Here is a 17,094-nt window from a genome sequence, read left to right as displayed (position 1 = left end):
ATGAGGTCTGTGTGCTCTTGAGCATTCTGCTCTACTGCCTTGGTATGTGCGGAGGCCTGGAAGTGGGTTTCTGGAAGCAGAGGCAAGGTTGTGCAACACACTGTTGCCAGACCCTGACATTTGGATTCGTACCTCAGCTCCTATCAGCTTATCTCTGTGGCATGCTGGGATTCTGCAGGTCTCAGATTCACAAAGACTTACGGGGCTGTGAACAAACTGCTCCCCGCACAGATAATGAATGTTTCCGCCACCCCCACAAGATGCTTTGGGCCCTTTTTGTAATCTCTCTTTTCCTGGGTCCTGCTCCTTGTTCATTCCCAGACAACTTCTGATATGCTTTCTAGCACTGGAGATTAGTTTGTGTTTTCAAGACTTTTATATAATGGAATCATACAATATGGACTTTCGGGGGAGGTGGGTGTTTTGGCTCTTGCAGCATAGTTTGAGATTCAACCATGTTATTACAAGTACCAATAATTCATTCCTTTTTATTGATGAGTAGTATTCCAGGACATGGATAAAGCAGTTTGGTTATCCATTGATGGGTATTTTTGTTCTTTGTAGTTTTTGGCTATCACAAATAAAACTATTGTAGGGGCGCCCGGGTGGCTTAATCGGTTATGTATCCGACTCTTGATTTTGGCTTAGGTCATGATCTCACAGTTTGTGAGTTTGAACCTTGCATTGGGCTCTCTGCTGTCAGCACAGAGCCCACTTTGGATCCTCTGTCTCCTCCTCTCCCTGCCCTGCCCCTGCCCTTCTACATTTATTAAGACAACTTGTGTGTGCGCGCACGCGCGCTCTCTCTGTCTCTCTCAAAAATAAACAGTAAAAAAACACCTATCATAGATATTGGTGTATTAGTCCTTGTATGTGTATATGCTTTCATTTCTTTTGGGTAAATACCTGTGAAATGGCTAGGTCTTACGGTAAGTGTAACTTTTTAGGAGTTTTCCAAACTGATTATACCATTTTGCATACCCACCAAGTTATGAGAGTTTGAATTGGTCCATGTTTTTGCCAACACTTGGTATGTACAGTCTTTAACCCTGGCTAATCTTTGAGCATCTTTTCAAGTGCCTGTTTGTCATCCATATTCCTTGGTGATGCCTTGGTGGCGTCTTGTCAGTTCTCCTGCCCATTTAAAAAAAAATTTTTTTTAATGTTTATCTGAGAGAAAGAGAGTGCAAGCAGGGGAGGGGCAGAGGGGGAGGGAGCCACAGAATCTGAAGCAGGCTCCAGGCTCTGAGCTGTCTGCACAGAGCCCAACATGGGGCTCAAACCCATGACCCGTGAGATCATGACCTGAGCTGAAGTCGGACACTCAACCGACTGAGCCACCCCGGTGCCCCTGATGCCATTGTAAATGGCAACTTAAAAATTTTCTATTTCAGGTTGTTGCTAACAAATAGAAATATGATGTCTTTGTATATTGACTTACACCCTCCAGGTTGGTACCATCAAGTAGTTTCTTGAAGATCACAGCACATTTTCTACAAAGATGATGTTATCGTCCAGCCTAGATGCCTTTTATTTTTGTCTTATCGCACTGACTAAAATCTCCAGTACAATTTTGAATTGAAATGGTATAGTGAGCGCTATTGTTAAGTATCATCATTAAGTATGATATCAGGTTTTACTTGCCTTTTATCAGATTGAGAAAATTCTCCTCAGCTCCTACTTTGCTGAACTTTTTTTAATTTTTTTTTCATGTTTATTTATTTTTGACAGAGAAAGACAGAGCACAAGCAGGGGAGGGGGAGAGAGAGAGAGGGAGACACAGACTCCAAAGCAGCCTCCAGGCTCTGAGCTGTCAGCACAGAGCCCGACGCGGGGCTCGAACTCACAGACTGCGAGATCATGACCTGAGCTGAAGTCGGATGCCCAACCGACTGAGCCACCCAGGCACCCCTGCTGAACTTTTTTATTAGGAATGCTTGTTGGGTTTTTTGAAATTCTCTTTCTACATTTATTAAGACAACTGGTTTTTTGGGGCACCTGAGTGGTTCAATCAGTTGGGCGTCCAGCACTTGATTTCGGCTCAGGTCATGATCTCACAGGTTGTGGGATTGAGCGCTGAGCATGGAGCCTGCTTGAGACTTTCTCTCTCCCTCTGCCCTCCCCTGCTTGCACTCTACCTCAAAATAAATAAACATTAAAAAACAAAGATAAGTGGTTTTCATTTTGAGTCTGTTGATAATGGTGAAGTACACTGATTTTCAAATACTAATCCAAACTTACATACTTGGGATAACCCAAACTTGGTCACGGTGTGTTATTCCATTTATATATGGTTGGATTTGATTTGCTAAATTTTGTTGATAAGTTTTGAATTTCTTTTCATGAGATGTTAGCTTGTAGTTTTCTTATAATGTCTTTGGTTTTGGAGTCACAGAGTCATTCAGGCCTCAGAATGACTTGAGTATTCTCAATTTTCTGAAAGTTTGTATAGAATTGTTTTTTTTTTTTCCTACCTTATTTAGTAGAATTTATCTGTGCCTGCACTTTTAGTAGGATGGGTTTTAACTAGAAATTTAATTGCTTTAATATATTAGAATATTTGTGTTACTTATTTTTCCTTGAGTGATAATTTTCTTTGCAGTTCCATTAGTTTTTGTTTCCTGTGTTGTGAAGCTCTGTTTTACTTGTGTTTACATGTTTAGGACTGTTACATCTTTTAAATGACTTTATTCCTTCCATTATGAAATGGCCCTCTTTATCCCCAGTCTTCTTTTTTCTAAAATCTTCTCTCTCTCATATTAATGTACCTTTTCCAGCTTTATTTTGATTCACGTTAGCATGGTGTGGTTTTTTTCATACTTGTACTTTTTAAAAAAGATTTTATTTTAAAGTAATCTTTACACCCAATGTATGGCTTGAATTTGCAGCCCTGAGAATGAGTCACATGCTCTACCAACTGAGCCAGCCAGGCTTCCCTCATACTTGTACTTTTTTTTTTTTTAATGTTTTTATTTATTTTTGAGACAGAGAGAGAGCATGAACAGGGGAGGGGCAGAGAGAGAGGGAGACACAGAATCCGAAGCCGGCTCTAGGCTCTGAGCCATCAACACAGAGCCCGATGCGGGGCTCGAACTCACAGACTGTGAGATCATGACCTGAGCTGAAGTCAGACGCCCAACCGACTTAGCCACCCTGGCGCCCCCACACTTGTACTTTTAACCTACTTATGTCTTTGTATTTAAAGTGGGTTTCTTGAAGCTTCCAGGTTGATGAACATATCTGTGTGCTGGGAGGGTGGTGTGCCCCCATTCCACAGGGACAGAAGCCTTTGCACTTGGGACCCTTCCAGACCTTGCCCTATGTACCTCTTCACTGGCTTTTCATCTTTATAAAATATGCTTTATGTTAAACTGAGACTTGTAAGGAAAAAAATAAAACAATATGGCATCCTTGTAGACAGCGTATACTTGGGTCTTGCTCTTAAGTCTCACAGTCTTATTTGTTGAGGTCATTTATATTTAATTTGATTATTGGTAATGGTTAGGTTGTAATATGTTGTTTTGCTATTTGCTATTCTCTTTTTCCTCTTCTTTGGGATTGAATATTTTTTGTGATGACATTTTATATCTTTTAGTATTAGCTGTAACTCTGTTATTTCCTTTTAGTGGTTGCTTTTGGATTCATAGTATATATCTTTAATATGTTATGCTCTTCCTTCAAGTAGTAATATACTATTTTATATATAGTACAAGAACCCTACAAAAATATATTTCTATTTCTCCTCTCCTTTGTGCTTTTTGCTATATACTTTAGAAATCCAAAATACGTTTTTATGTATAGTAATTTTAAGTTTAAATAAGTTTAAACTTAAATAATATGTTTAAATAAGAAAAAGACATCTTTCGTGTTTACCCATGTTACCATCACCATTTTTGGTGCTCTTCCTTTGTACAGATCCAGAATCGCATCCAGTAGCATCTTTTGCACGGAAGATGCTCCCTTTAGTACTTCCTGTAGTCCAGGTCCTGCTGATGATAAACTATTCAGCTTCTGTGTGCCAAGATGTCTTTGTTTTACATTTGTTTTGAAAGGAATTTCTGCTAAGTGTAGAGTTCTGTGTTGTCAGATTTTTTTTTTCAGGTGTTCAAATAAAGATGTAGTTCTGTCTTCTAGCTTTGATGGTTTCTGATGAAAAGTGCCATTTTATCTGAAGTGTTAATGGGTCTGTTTTGCTCTCTTACAGTTCTTGCTCATAGTATACCTTGTTTTCTTGTGGGTTATTTTTTTTTTTAACTGAGAGCTGCTCATTTTCCTCTGAAAATTACTAGAGAGAATTCTTTGAGGCTTATGATAAAGGTTTCTTCCTCCAGAGATCATTTATTTGCTTTTGCTTGGGGCATTATAACTTTGGAACTACTTTAAATTCTCAATTTGCAGTGTCTTGTTGGTTTGTATTAACCACCTAGAGGATGTGAATTAGGGTGTCATATACATTCAAAGGTCAGTTTGACCATGTTCAAACAGAGAGAAAAGTTTGCTGATTTAAAGTTTTCTCAAAAACTAAAAAAATTGTCTTCTACTCCCACCTTCTCCATCTAAGGTCTTGGAAAACTATACACAGGTTTCCATTCCTCACACCCTAACGTGGTGTTGTTTCTTCACAACAGTGACAACAGGCACACACAAAACTTGTCTATCTGTTTAGAGTTTCAGTGCGTGGACTTTGTGTGTAGTTCACATTGGTGACCTTAGGCCTCAGGGCTAGTCTGCCAGACTTTTTTTCGGCTTTTAATTCCAGGTGCCTCTGGTTGCAGTGCTGTGGGGGAATCTGCTGGGTGGAGGAGCTTGGGGTTGGTCAGCCTGGCACTTGGCTATTTCAGGATCCCTTAGTCTGTGTAAAAGAAAGAGCCCCAGAGAAAAGGTATGTGCGTTTGTTGATTCACACCGTTTTTGTTTTTGTTTTACTTCTAAGGAAGTGGAAAAACCCTTGCCTTTGCCATTCCAATGATCCATGCAGTACTGCAGTGGCAGGTGAAAAAGAAGCCCACTCCAACTCTAGGGAACCCAGGAGCATTACCTAGCGAGGCCGGGACCGAGGCCGGAACTGAGTCTGGAGTTTTGCCTGATGAGATTGGAATTGAGGGAGAAGCCCTGCCCAGTGAAGCTGGAGTGAAGGCTAGAGCGCCACCCAGCAAGATCGAGACTGGAGCTGCCGTGTCGGACCGGGCGCTGCCCCTCTGTGATGATGATGCTGGTGAAGGACCTTCTTCCCTGATCAGGGAGAAGGCCATCCCCAAGCAGGATGAAGGCAAAGAGGAAAAGCTGGACGAAGAGCAGACTGGAGGGTTAAAGCAAGAGCTGGGTGGCAAAACCGCCACCTGTAAAGCACATCCGAAGCGCCCTTTACTTGGACTGGTTCTGACTCCTACCAGGGAGCTCGCTGTCCAGGTTAAGCAACATATTGATGCCGTGGCCAAGTTTACAGGTGAGGTTTGTTTAATTCCATTTAATAAATATTTCCGAGGATCCTAGAGGATCCTAGATGCCGGGGTGGCAAAGGTGAATGAACTGTGGCTCCTACCCTTTAGGGGAAATCTTTCTCTCCTGCCAGAGAATTAAGCCTTACAGAAATTGTTTGATGCTTTGTCTGTTCTCCTAAGAATGACACACAGCTAATGCCGTTCTAGATGCATGGGTAGGTAGTTATTTATTGCATATGGTGGATGCTTAGGGCAGCGATGGGCAAAGTGTAAAGAAAGTGCAGCCATACCCATTTGTTTACGTTGTGTCTGTGGCTGCTTTTGCACTATCAAGGCAGAATGAAGTAGGGGCCATTTAGCTCACTAGGCCAAAATGTTTACTATCGACCCTTTCAGAAAAAGTTTGCCAACCTCTGGCTTGGGGTGTTGAACTTACTCTTTGAGGGAATTCCTTTTGGGATGGGCTGCACAGTGTGAATTTTAACTTTATACTAAAAGCCAGCAGTACTTACCAAGCTCTTACTGTGTGCCAGGCATTTTGCTAAGCACTTGGCCTGTATGATCCTATGTGTTCTTTCCACATTGGATACCTTGAGAAGTCCTCCGCGAGAGAAGAGAACAGAACAGTAGGCTATTAGAGGAGGTTCAGAGTCATTCTAATTGAGGGGGATGGCAGGGTTCCTAGGGAGCTGTGTGATAGCTGCAGAGTGACATCTTTCCCAGCATTGTGCGCTGCTGCTCAGTTTTCCGGGAACTTTGGATGTAAATATGCCTGGGTTTGAATCCAGGTCTTCTGTTGTTGATGGGAGGGAGTAGAAAGAAATGAGGTTGGGGAAGCAGGCAAGGCCTAGATCATAGAAGACTTGATGTGCCTTCTAGGAGTGACACCAACGGTTAGGCCAGGCCCACTCTTTTAGCGCTATCCAAAAAGAGACGGGAGCTGTCCTGGTGGTTGATCGCCTCTGCTAATCTGGGAGCACCTATGTCAGCCATGGCAGAAAATAAGCAGCCAGACTGAATAACAGGGTCTCTCATATTTTGTGTACCATAGGAATTAAAACTGCTATTTTGGTTGGTGGAATGTCTACACAGAAACAGCAGAGGATGCTGAACCACCAGCCCGAGATTGTGATTGCCACTCCGGGCCGGCTGTGGGAGCTAATTAAAGAAAAGCACCCTCATTTGAGCAATCTTAAGCAGCTCAGGTAAGTGACAGTACCTCTCCTTTCCCTTTCCCTCCCTTTCTGAAGTGGACCTGGGGTGGCATGGTAGTATATGCAATACCTTCTCCTTATCACTGTGTGCCACAGTGTGGTGCCAGCCAGACTTGGGCCTTTAGAAAACCCAGTGTGCATGAGGAAGGTTAGTTGAGGCCCTGGAGGTGGTGGCATGTGTGTGTGTCTCTGTTGAGAGCTGCGATGGTAGTCGAGTGTGCTGTAAATGACTCCTGCTACTAACCAGGTTATGTGGATCTGTCTGGATCTGTAGGTGCCTTGTGGTCGATGAGGCTGATCGGATGGTTGAGAAAGGCCACTTTGCTGAGCTCTCACAGCTGCTAGAGATGCTCAGTGACTCCCAATACAATCCAAAGAGACAGACCCTTATTTTTTCTGCCACGCTGACCCTGGTACATCAAGCTCCTGCTCGAATCCTTCATAAGAAGCACACGAAGAAAATGGACAAAACTGCCAAACTTGATCTCCTCGTGCAGAAGATTGGTATGAGGGGCAAGCCCAAGGTCATTGATCTCACCAGAAATGAGGCCACAGTGGAGACACTGACAGAGACCAAGATTCACTGTGAGGCTGATGAGAAAGACTTCTATCTGTACTACTTCCTGATGCAGTATCCGGGCCGCACGTTAGTGTTTGCCAACAGCATCTCCTGCATCAAACGCCTCTCTGGGCTCCTCAAAGTCCTAGATATCATGCCACTGACCCTACATGCCTGCATGCACCAGAAGCAGAGGCTCAGAAACCTGGAGCAGTTTGCCCGTCTGGAAGAGTAAGTCAGGCCTGTACCCAGAACCCAGGCTCTAGCCGTTACATCAAGGTTGCCAGGACGGTGGGAGAGGGTGGGAAGCTACCTTCTGACATGGAGGTAGCCCTTTTTTGCACATCACGAAGCAGGCTTACTCTCACTAATGCATTTAGTTGCTAATAATGCCCAACAGAAACTTTCTTAACAATGAGTAATGGTAGGGGCTCCTGGGTGGCTCAGTCGGTTAAGCTCTTGATTTTGACTTAGGTAATCTCATAGTTGTAGGATCGAGCACAAGAGCTTGCTTACGATTTTCTCTCTGCTTCTCTCTCTGCTCTTCTGCTCCTGCTCTCTCTCAAAAAATAATGAGTAATGGTGACGATAATACCAACTGTTACTGAACACTTAATGATACAATAAGTATTATGCTGGCATTTTAAATACATGAGCACATTCATTGAATTCTAACATCCTTGAGAAGGAGCAGAATAGATTCATGGTTAAAAAGAGAGAATCAGATTGCTTGAGGTCAAGACCTTGGCTGTGCCACTTCTAGCTGACCAAATTACTTCAGTTGTGTTTCACTTCTCTCATAATTAGCATAACAGTATAATAATGGAAGCTAATTGAGAGGTTGTTGCATAGGGTAAATTAATTTATACATATAAAGCATTTAGAACAATGCTTGGCCCATAGTGTGCTCTTGCTAAACGTTAGCTTTAATACTTATTTCGTATCATTTATTATCATTATTCTCATTTTATAGATTGAAAACAGTAAGATCTAGGAAAGCTTGCCCAAGGTTTCTCATCCTGAAAGTGACAGAGCTGGGCCTCAGACAAGCGTGTCAGGCCCAGAGTGCATGCTGTGTCCTACTGTGTTGTCACTGTGCATCTCTTTTTGGGCCAGACTGATGCTCAGACAGCAGTGTGCATGTCGTCAGGATAAGGGCCTGTGAAGGTTGAGGTTGAGTCTTGATTGACTTCTGCACAGTGTTTTGTCCGGTTACAGAGTGATTAGTTTCCAGAACAAGTGTCTGGTTTACCTCCCTTGGAATGTTGCCAGATAGAAATTAGTGGTTTACTTGATCAGAGAGTAGGAAACGATGGCCCATGGACCAAATCTGGCTCACTGCTTGTTTTTATAAGTACAGTGTTATTGGAACACAGCAAGGCCCATTTATTTATTGTTTCTGGCTGCTTTGGCACAGAGAACAGCAAAAGTTGAGTAGTTTCAAAGCCCAAAGTGATTTACCATCTGGCACTTTACAGAAAAAGTTGCCGCCATTGACTTAGAGCTGCGGTTTAATGTTTCATAAATTTTAATTTGCATCACATTCTTGTGCCCTACATCAGAGCTACAGGAAGTGGGGATTCTGAAAAGCCCAGAATCTTATGTTTAGAAGACATACATACCTCAGGTGCTTTTGATTTTCTTTGAAGTACGCACACATTAAGAAACATTACCCAGTGAAATTATGTCATGCTTACTATCAACCGGGCACTGTTCTAGGTAATAGAACAGTGAATAGTGCAAAGTCCTTACTGTTATGAGGTTTATGTTCCAGTGGAGGGAGATGATAAATTGAAAAGCAAGTCTGTAGTTTGTAAGGTGTTGCTGAGTGCTGAGGAGCAGAGTTGTGCAGACTGTGGGGTATGGTCAGGGAGGTTTCTCTAAGAAGGAGGGATTGTAGCAGAGTGTGGACAAAGCAAGGAAACCGGAATGTCTGAGGAAGACCTTGTAAGGCCTAAGGTGTAGCAAGTTTAATGGCTTAGAGGCCAGAGCATGTTTCGCATGTTTGAAGGAAAGCGAGGAAAGTGTATGTGAGGGAAGTAAGTGGGACGGTGATAGAAGACGAGGTCCCTGACCTAGAATGGGCTTGACCTCATTTAAGTTACTGAAGGTAGCTTTTTATTGCAGGGTGTGGCTTGTCGATTGCGGTCAGCGAGACCCCACTTTGGATCCTGGCTTCACAAGTGAACAGCCGTGTTTATGCCTTGGGAGTTAATCTGTCTGAGCCTCAGTTTCTTTATCTAGTGTATTCAGCAGGTGGTAAGAATTTGATTAATGAGAGCTGTTAGTTGTTATTAATGAGCTTTGTCTCTCCACCACAGTTGTGTTCTCCTGGCAACAGATGTGGCAGCTCGGGGTCTGGATATCCCTAAAGTCCAGCATGTCATCCATTACCAGGTAGGGCAGTAGAGACTTTGTTGTGCTAACTGGGGAATTTTTTTTTTTTGTTAATTTTTTTTTCAACGTTTTTTATTTATTTTTGGGACAGAGAGAGACAGAGCATGAACGGGGGAGGGGCAGAGAGAGAGGGAGACACAGAATCGGAAGCAGGCTCCAGGCTCTGAGCCATCAGCCCAGAGCCCGACGCGGGGCTCGAACTCACGGACCGCGAGATTGTGACCTGGCTAAAGTCGGACGCTCAACCGACTGAGCCACCCAGGCGCCCCTGACTGGGGAATTTTTTAGGTGAAGGTTTGGGGAGGGAGCAGGAGGGAGGAGGAATTGTTGGTCCCAGGGCCTCATGCAGCAGAGTACCACTGGCGTCTAGTGACCGACTAACTGCTGTCACTTTCAGAATACTCGTGAGATTTCTTTTTTTTTTTTTAATATATAATTTATTGTCAAGTTGGCTAACATGCAGCGTATACAGTGTGCTCTTGGCTTTGGGGGTAGATTCTCGTGATTCATCGCTTACATACAATACCCAGTGCTCATCCCAACAAGGGCCCTCCTCAGTGCCCATCACCCCCCCCCCCCACCCCTGCCCGCCCAGTCAACTCTCCTGTTGTTCTCTGCATTCAAGAGTTTGTGAGATTTGTTCTTTCTTTTTTTTTTTTTTTTATTTTTTCTAATGTTTGCTTATTTTTAAGAGAGAGAGTACATGCACGCAGGAGTGGGGAAGGGGCAGAGAGCAAGGCACAGAATCCGAACCAGGCTCTAGGTTCCACGCTATCAACACAGAGCCCCACTCGGGGCTCGAACTCATGAACCATGAGATCATGACCTGAGCCGAAGTCGGACCCTTAACCGACTGAGCCACCCTGGCGCCCCTCATGAGATTTATTCTTAAAAAACCTCTTGGCATTTCTGATGTCACATCGTCCTTTTCTCTGATTTAGACAAACTAATTGATACTTACTGGCAGGTTAGAGTCTTGTTTTCTTTCATGGAATGGGCATAGTAGCATGTAAACTGGCTATCCTGGTATAGAGAAATAGAAGAGTGTGGTAGCTTAAGACCTTCCTGGGCTTAAATCCCAGCCATGTAACTTTACGCAAGCTATTTTAATCTCTTTAAACCGTATGTTTTTATTTGTTAAATGGAAGTTATTATAGTATCTACTTTTCTAAGTTTTTTTTTTTATTTTAATGTTTATTTTTGAGAGAGAGAGACAGAGCATGAGTAGGGGAGGGGCAGGCAGAGAGAGGGGACACAGAATCCGAAGCAGGCTCCAGACTCTGAGCAGTCAGCACAGAGCCCCACGTGGGGCTTGAACTCACAAACTGTGAGATTATGACCTGAGCTGAAGTCGGATGATTAACCGACGGAGCCACCCAGGCGCCCCTCTGAGTTCTTATTAAAGGGAACTAAGTTATCTTGTGTGAAGAGCTTAGAAAAACACAAGGCACATCCTAAGCACTTACTAAATGTCAGCTGCTATTGATACTGACATTAATTATGCATGCACCTGGTGAATATTAGCATAGCGTGGTGGTTAGGAATGTGGGCTCCAAAACCACACTTGGAGCGTTTGAATGCTTGTGGCCTGCTTCATAGTTGGTTAGCTTTGGGCACGTTACTTGGCATCTCTGGTTTTCAGTGTCATTGTTTGTAAACTGGGAGTCATAATGCTGCTGAAACCCTAGGGTGATGATGAGAATTAAATGGGCTCCTGCTGATGAACACCTCCCACAGTGCTAAGTACCCAGTAAATGGTAGCTATCTGGCATTATTATTTCTCCTTTCTAATTCCTCATGCTTTAAAAAGTCTTTCAGGCTGCCAATTCCGTTTAGCAAATCTTTCTTCATCCTTTTTTGGGCGAAAGAGGCTGAGTCAGTCTTTGTGGGAGATATCCAGATGAACAAAGCATAATCCTGGCCCCAGAGAAGTATCAAGTGCACTAGAGGAGATGAAACGACCATAGCCGTAATTTAAGGCAGAAGGTGTTAGAAAGTTGTAAAATACAATGGGAGAGAAAAGTAACTTCCAGTTTGGGAGGTCGGAAAGAATTTTGTAAAAGATGCTTTGCATTTAAGAATGGGGAGGATCTGGGTATGTAGAGGTGGAAGGAGGAAGGAACGTGTGGAAGTGGGCAGTTGGCCATGAGTTGGGGTGTATGTTGGGAGAACAAAGTGAAGAATGGCCAGTAGACCTCATTTCTAGCACCATTGTGAACAGTTCATAGCAGCGCTGAGAGCTGCATTGGAAATGATCGTGTTATCTGGACTCGGTGGAGAAGGCTGTTGTTGATCAGTGGTGTGTGCCACAGAGTGGGAAGGGATTGTCAGTGCCCATCCACACCTGTGGGTGACATGTCCGGTATATATTAGAGTGGAGGCAGTGGAGTCCAGAGGTCAGCATAGACTTTGAAGTTGGACTGCTGTGGTTCAAATTGTGGCTCCACTGTTTATTAGGGGGTATTGCTTAACATCTGTGTGTTTCAGTTTCCTGGTCTATAATACGGATAATCACGAAAGCATCTATTTTGTGTTGCTGTTTGTGAGGAGTAAGTGAGATAATACATGCAAATGCTTAAAATTGGCTGGCCCATTGTAACCACTCAGTAAATGTTGGTTCTGATTACCATGTTCAATCATTCACGTAGAGTTACTGAAGAACCCGCAGAGTTTCTTTAGAGTGGGAATTGTGGTCAGAGCTTTGGCTCAGGAAGATTACAATGGCAGTTTTGGGTTGGGTCAGGGAAAGTGGGGAGGACGAGAGAAGAAATAAGAAGTGACTGTCACTGTTCTTTTGGGTGGTCACGAGGGTCTGGAAGCAGGGGAGGGCAGAACAGGGGCCATGGGAAGGCAGACCCTGCACAGTGAATGGGCTGAAGAATTAGGACTAAGGGAGAAGGGCTGGATTGGTCCACATTGCTGGAGAGGTTTCTGCTGCCTGACTGGGAGGGAGGGAGGTCCAGCATTGGGCTGCTGGCCCTGAGGGGAAGAGCATGTTGGGTGACGGCCACACGTTGACTTCCCGGTTCCGCCTTTGGCAGGTTCCTCGAACCTCGGAGATCTATGTCCACCGAAGTGGTCGAACTGCTCGGGCCACCAATGAGGGCCTCAGCCTTATGCTGATTGGGCCTGAGGATGTGATCAACTTTAAGAAGATTTATAAAACCCTCAAGAAAGATGAGGACATCCCACTGTTTCCTGTGCAGACAAAGTACATGGATGCAGTCAAGGTAGAAATAAAAGTTACAAACCCAGTGCTAACGAGGGAAGGGATCACGCTGCAGCCTCACCTTGCTGGGAGGCTCTGGCAGTAGAAACCTTAGAAACTAAGTAATGATTCTGCCAACAGCTAACAGGCAGATTCGTTAAAAAAAGGAATGGGGACACTGGATGTGGTGGGAGAGAGAAATGGATGAGTGTGCAAAAACCTAGGGAATTTTCTTGAGCCCTTTCTTCACTGCCTGCCCCTGGAGCCTCTGCCACTCCCTGTCCACTGGACAAGGACCATGAGTGTGGCTGCCTGGACATTGCATCCGGTGGTTGTAGGGAAGTAAGGTCAGCTTGTCTCGCTGAGGCACATACTAAAGGTTTGTCACATTCCTGAAGCAAATGCCAGTAATTCCTACCTTTGGGGTTTTACTTTTTTTTTTTTTTTAACGTTTTATTTATTTTTGAGACAGAGAGAGACAGAGCATGAGCGGGGGAGGGGCAGAGAGAGGGGGAGACACAGAATGGAAGCAGGCTCCAGGCTCTGAGCCATCAGCCCAGAGCCCGACGCGGGGCTCGAACTTGCGGACCGCGAGATCGTGACCTGAGCTGAAGTCGGACACTCAACCTACTGAGCCACCCAGGCGCCCCGGGGTTTTACATTTTAACTCAGTATGCATTCAGCTGAGTAAGTGCTGCTAACTGTGGGCCATCGTGTGTCAGGTACCAAAGCGGGGTGGGTTTTCTTCCATAGAGATCCACTGGCTCATGAGGCAGGCTGAGCCCGTGCTGAAGTTTAGGTACAAATGGAACACCATGGCACTGGTGGGCATTATGGTTATATTGGTAGGAGAGGAGGTTTCCTCCAAGCTTCTCGCCCGTAGAGAGGTAGAGAGCAGACAGAATTCCAGGAATTGAGGGAGCAAAAGCATGGAACAGTTCAAGGACTGTTGGTTCCTCTGGCTCGAAAGGAGTGTTAGCCATGTGGGGAAATACAGTGGGAGGTGAGCTTGGAAGAATGGAGATGACAGAGGATTTCCCGTTAGGAAGGTTGGGAGCCACCCTGGCTTCCTGTGGCTCCTTTCCCCCCACACCACAAGGTCTCTTCCATTTTTCCCGTGTTTCCTGTCATTGCAGCCTGGCCCCAACACCCACAAGCAGGAGAGTTGAAATGTTTTTGGCAAAGGACGACATGGAAGAGAGAAGGCAGTTCTCTGACTTTGTCGACCCTGTGATCAGTCACAGTGGGGCCCTAACTCAGGACTATTGGGGTGGTTCAGGGTCCCAGCTCAGCTTGGGAGCTGTCGGTGGTGTCTGGGGAAAAGAGTTCCCTCTGGACACCTGGAGATTGGCAGTCCAACTGCCGTGAGCTTCCACCAGGTGGGGCTGTTCAGGTTTGTCATTTGGAAAACTGGCTCTTGTGATTTCATTTGTGCCCACTCGTGCGCTGATTGCCCTCTTTGCTTTTGTCAGGAACCAGAACAGATTCATTTTGATGGGAGCTGATCTCAGGGGCTTTTTTGAAAACCACAACTTCTATGAGCCTTTGCTTCCTAGAGGCTGAACCTTCTGTCAGATGAACACTCTCTACTCCTTTCCCCCAGGAACGAATACATTTAGCTCGGCAGATTGAGAAAGCTGAATATCGGAACTTCCAGGCGTGTTTGCACAACTCTTGGATCGAGCAGGCAGCAGCTGCCCTTGAGATTGAGCTGGAAGAAGAGATGTATAAGGGTGAGTGGGCTGGGTGGGATTTGAAGGATACATTCAGCATTTTCCCTTCAACTTTTGTCTGGTTGGAACCTCCTCACAACCATGGGTCCTTTTAAAATCAGCAAGATGCCTTTTCTTTCTTTGTAACAGGCTTCCGTCCCAGATGAGCCTATGGCCCTTGGCCTTTGTTCCCTCTGTCTCATTTGTCTGGAGCCTTCGGCTGCCTCCTTCATGTGGAAAGGCAGTGGAGTATAGCAACATTAGGGGTAGGCTCTGTGGCCTGGCAGCCAGTGCTGGTCCATTCCCTTAACTGGCTGTGTGACCAGGTTGAGTTCCTTAATCTCTCTTTTGTACCTAGGCTGTCATCATGTATAAGACGCAGGTCCTAAAGTTCCTACCTCCTGGGGTTATTGCAAAGATGGCTTGAGTTGATGAGTGTGAAGTGCCTGTCACAGTGCCTGGCAAATAGAAAGTATTTGGTACATTTTAAGGTATTTACGATCATTATTGTTACTGTTTATCATCTCCTCTGACCTTCATGGTCTCCGGACATAAACAGCAGGAATTACTGTCCTTTTACATACGGAAACTAGAGGCTCACGGAAAAGGAGCAGTTTGCACAGGGAAACAGCTCTACTATTGGGCCTTTCCTGAGCCCCTATTCTGAATGTGGGCAAGAGCCTGAGGATCCAGGGATGACTCTGTGTGGTCCCTGCTCTGGGAAAGCTCTTGAGTCTAAGCAGTGGTAGAACCAAATCTAGAACTGATGACACCAGAGTTAGATCCAGTGTTCTTTCCATCCCACAGGTGGGCAGCTCAGCTGAGGTTGGCTTTCTCGGTGCCAAAGCCAACAGATTGGGAGGCTGACTTAAGCTGTCTGCTCAGTATGGAAGCTGGGAACCAAACCAGCGGGCTTGGTGACAAGGAGCTGTTCCTTCTGTTAGCTCAAGCGTGGGCTGTTGACAGGTCAGGCCCTGGCTTCCCTTCCTGAGGACAGGCTGGTGTGGAGGCCTTGACTGTGCCGGCCTCCACAGGTGCAGTCAGTGCTGGTGGTGAGGTACAGGAGAGCTGGGCTGCGGACGGTGTTCACAGTCTGCTGGAGGCTTTGTACCTATTGAGTCACAATGGTCATAGGAAGAAAATTGGCTTCAAGTCAGGAAACCTGGGTTTTAAGCTCAGTTTGACAGCTAGCTAGCTAGCTCTGTGACCTTCAGCAAGTGACCTTGACTGTAAAATGGAGAGGATTCTGGTCTTAGAGACTTTTTTTTTGAGTGAAGACAACGGTGGCCCTGAGTATCCCCCTCCTAAATGGTGTTGGAAGTTAGCCAACACTAGCTTCCATAGAGAAGTTTTGAGCCTTGGTTCTCCAAGAGTTCTAAAACGTTTTTCTTAAAAAAAAAAAAAATTTTAACGTTTTATTTATTTTTGAGACAGAGATAGAGCATGAGCAGGGGAGGGGCAGAGAGAGAGGGAGACACAGAATCCGAACCAGGCCCCAGGCTCTTGAGTTGTCAGCACAGAGCCCGACGCAGGTCTCAAACCCACCAACCGTGAAGATCATGACCTGAGCCGAAGCTGGATGCATAACCAACTGAGCCACCCATGTACCCCTAAAACATTTTTCATCACAAGTATCCATCGAGGGAAACAAAATGCTGCTACAAATCACAATAAATATGATGTTTTGTATTGTGTTTTAAGGAAGAAAAACTGACCAGCAAGAAGAGCGTAGGAGACAAAAGCAGATGAAGGTCTTGAAGAAGGAGCTGCGCCATTTACTCTCCCAGCCGTTGTTCAAAGATGACCTGAAAACCAAGTATCCAACTCAGTCTGGCAAGCTGCCCACGCTCACATCTGCCCCAAGAGATGGTGGGTCTGCTTTGAGCTGCCTGGCCAAACAGAAGAAGAAGAAGAAGAAGAAGAAGCCGAAAGAGCAGCAGCAGGAACAGCCGCAGCCAAGTACAAGTGCAAATTAACCACGCTCCAGGTCAGAGTCTGTGGGTGATGGCACGTTGTTTCGGTGTTCTCTGGTTGTATGGAAAACCTGCCCACTTTGCATTCCACTCCACTGTCCACCCCGGTTATAGAAATCTCCCTCTTCCTTGCCAGCGCCCACTGCAGGCGAGACCTTGTGCACATTTGTGTTGTTTGGAGTAAGAATTCTATGCAGCAGCTTATATATTTCTGTATTCCAGTGTGTACAGGCTTCTTGTACGTTCAGCTTGGTTTTCTCAATTAAAAACAGTAGTCAGAACCAGCATGGTATCCTGAGTTTTTAGCTGGAACGTAGCCACGCTAATCCTTTGGCTGCAGGATGCATGTGGGGCGTGTGTCATCCCACTGGACGGTGTGGATGGAGCAGTACGCCTTCGCTTGTGTTGCTGCTTTTCTCCACAGCAGACCCCTAACGGCTCTTCAGCTCTCTACCACTCACTCACAGCTTTTGCCTTGTCTGAGCCACTCTGCAAGATGGGCAGGGAAGAGGCTGCCATCCTTGGGTTCCAAGAGAATACAGGCTTCCTTAACGTCAGAGCCACTTGTGGGGAGGCCAGTGACAGCGTGC

General features: G+C 45.3%; 1 protein-coding gene across 3 annotated transcripts in view; it reads left to right on the top strand.

The window, feature by feature from the left end:
• The window catches only part of DDX24 (DEAD-box helicase 24), a 31,950-nt gene extending 15,162 nt beyond the window's left edge, over positions 1–16,788 (top strand). For all 3 annotated transcript variants that reach the window (XM_015074969.3, XM_027066522.2, XM_027066523.2), the window contains exons 3-9: positions 4,934–5,446; positions 6,493–6,646; positions 6,930–7,445; positions 9,536–9,611; positions 12,653–12,841; positions 14,423–14,552; positions 16,233–16,788. In XM_015074969.3, coding sequence (XP_014930455.3) covers positions 4,934–5,446; positions 6,493–6,646; positions 6,930–7,445; positions 9,536–9,611; positions 12,653–12,841; positions 14,423–14,552; positions 16,233–16,507 — 1,853 coding nt within the window. In that variant the 3' untranslated portion in view covers positions 16,508–16,788. The remainder of the gene's footprint in view (positions 1–4,933; positions 5,447–6,492; positions 6,647–6,929; positions 7,446–9,535; positions 9,612–12,652; positions 12,842–14,422; positions 14,553–16,232) is intronic.
• Positions 16,789–17,094: the final 306 nt, after the last annotated feature.

Source organism: Acinonyx jubatus, chromosome B3 (assembly GCF_027475565.1).
Source record: "Acinonyx jubatus isolate Ajub_Pintada_27869175 chromosome B3, VMU_Ajub_asm_v1.0, whole genome shotgun sequence".
Lineage (NCBI taxonomy): Eukaryota > Metazoa > Chordata > Mammalia > Carnivora > Felidae > Acinonyx > Acinonyx jubatus.
This window is presented reverse-complemented; position numbering and strand designations above follow the sequence as displayed.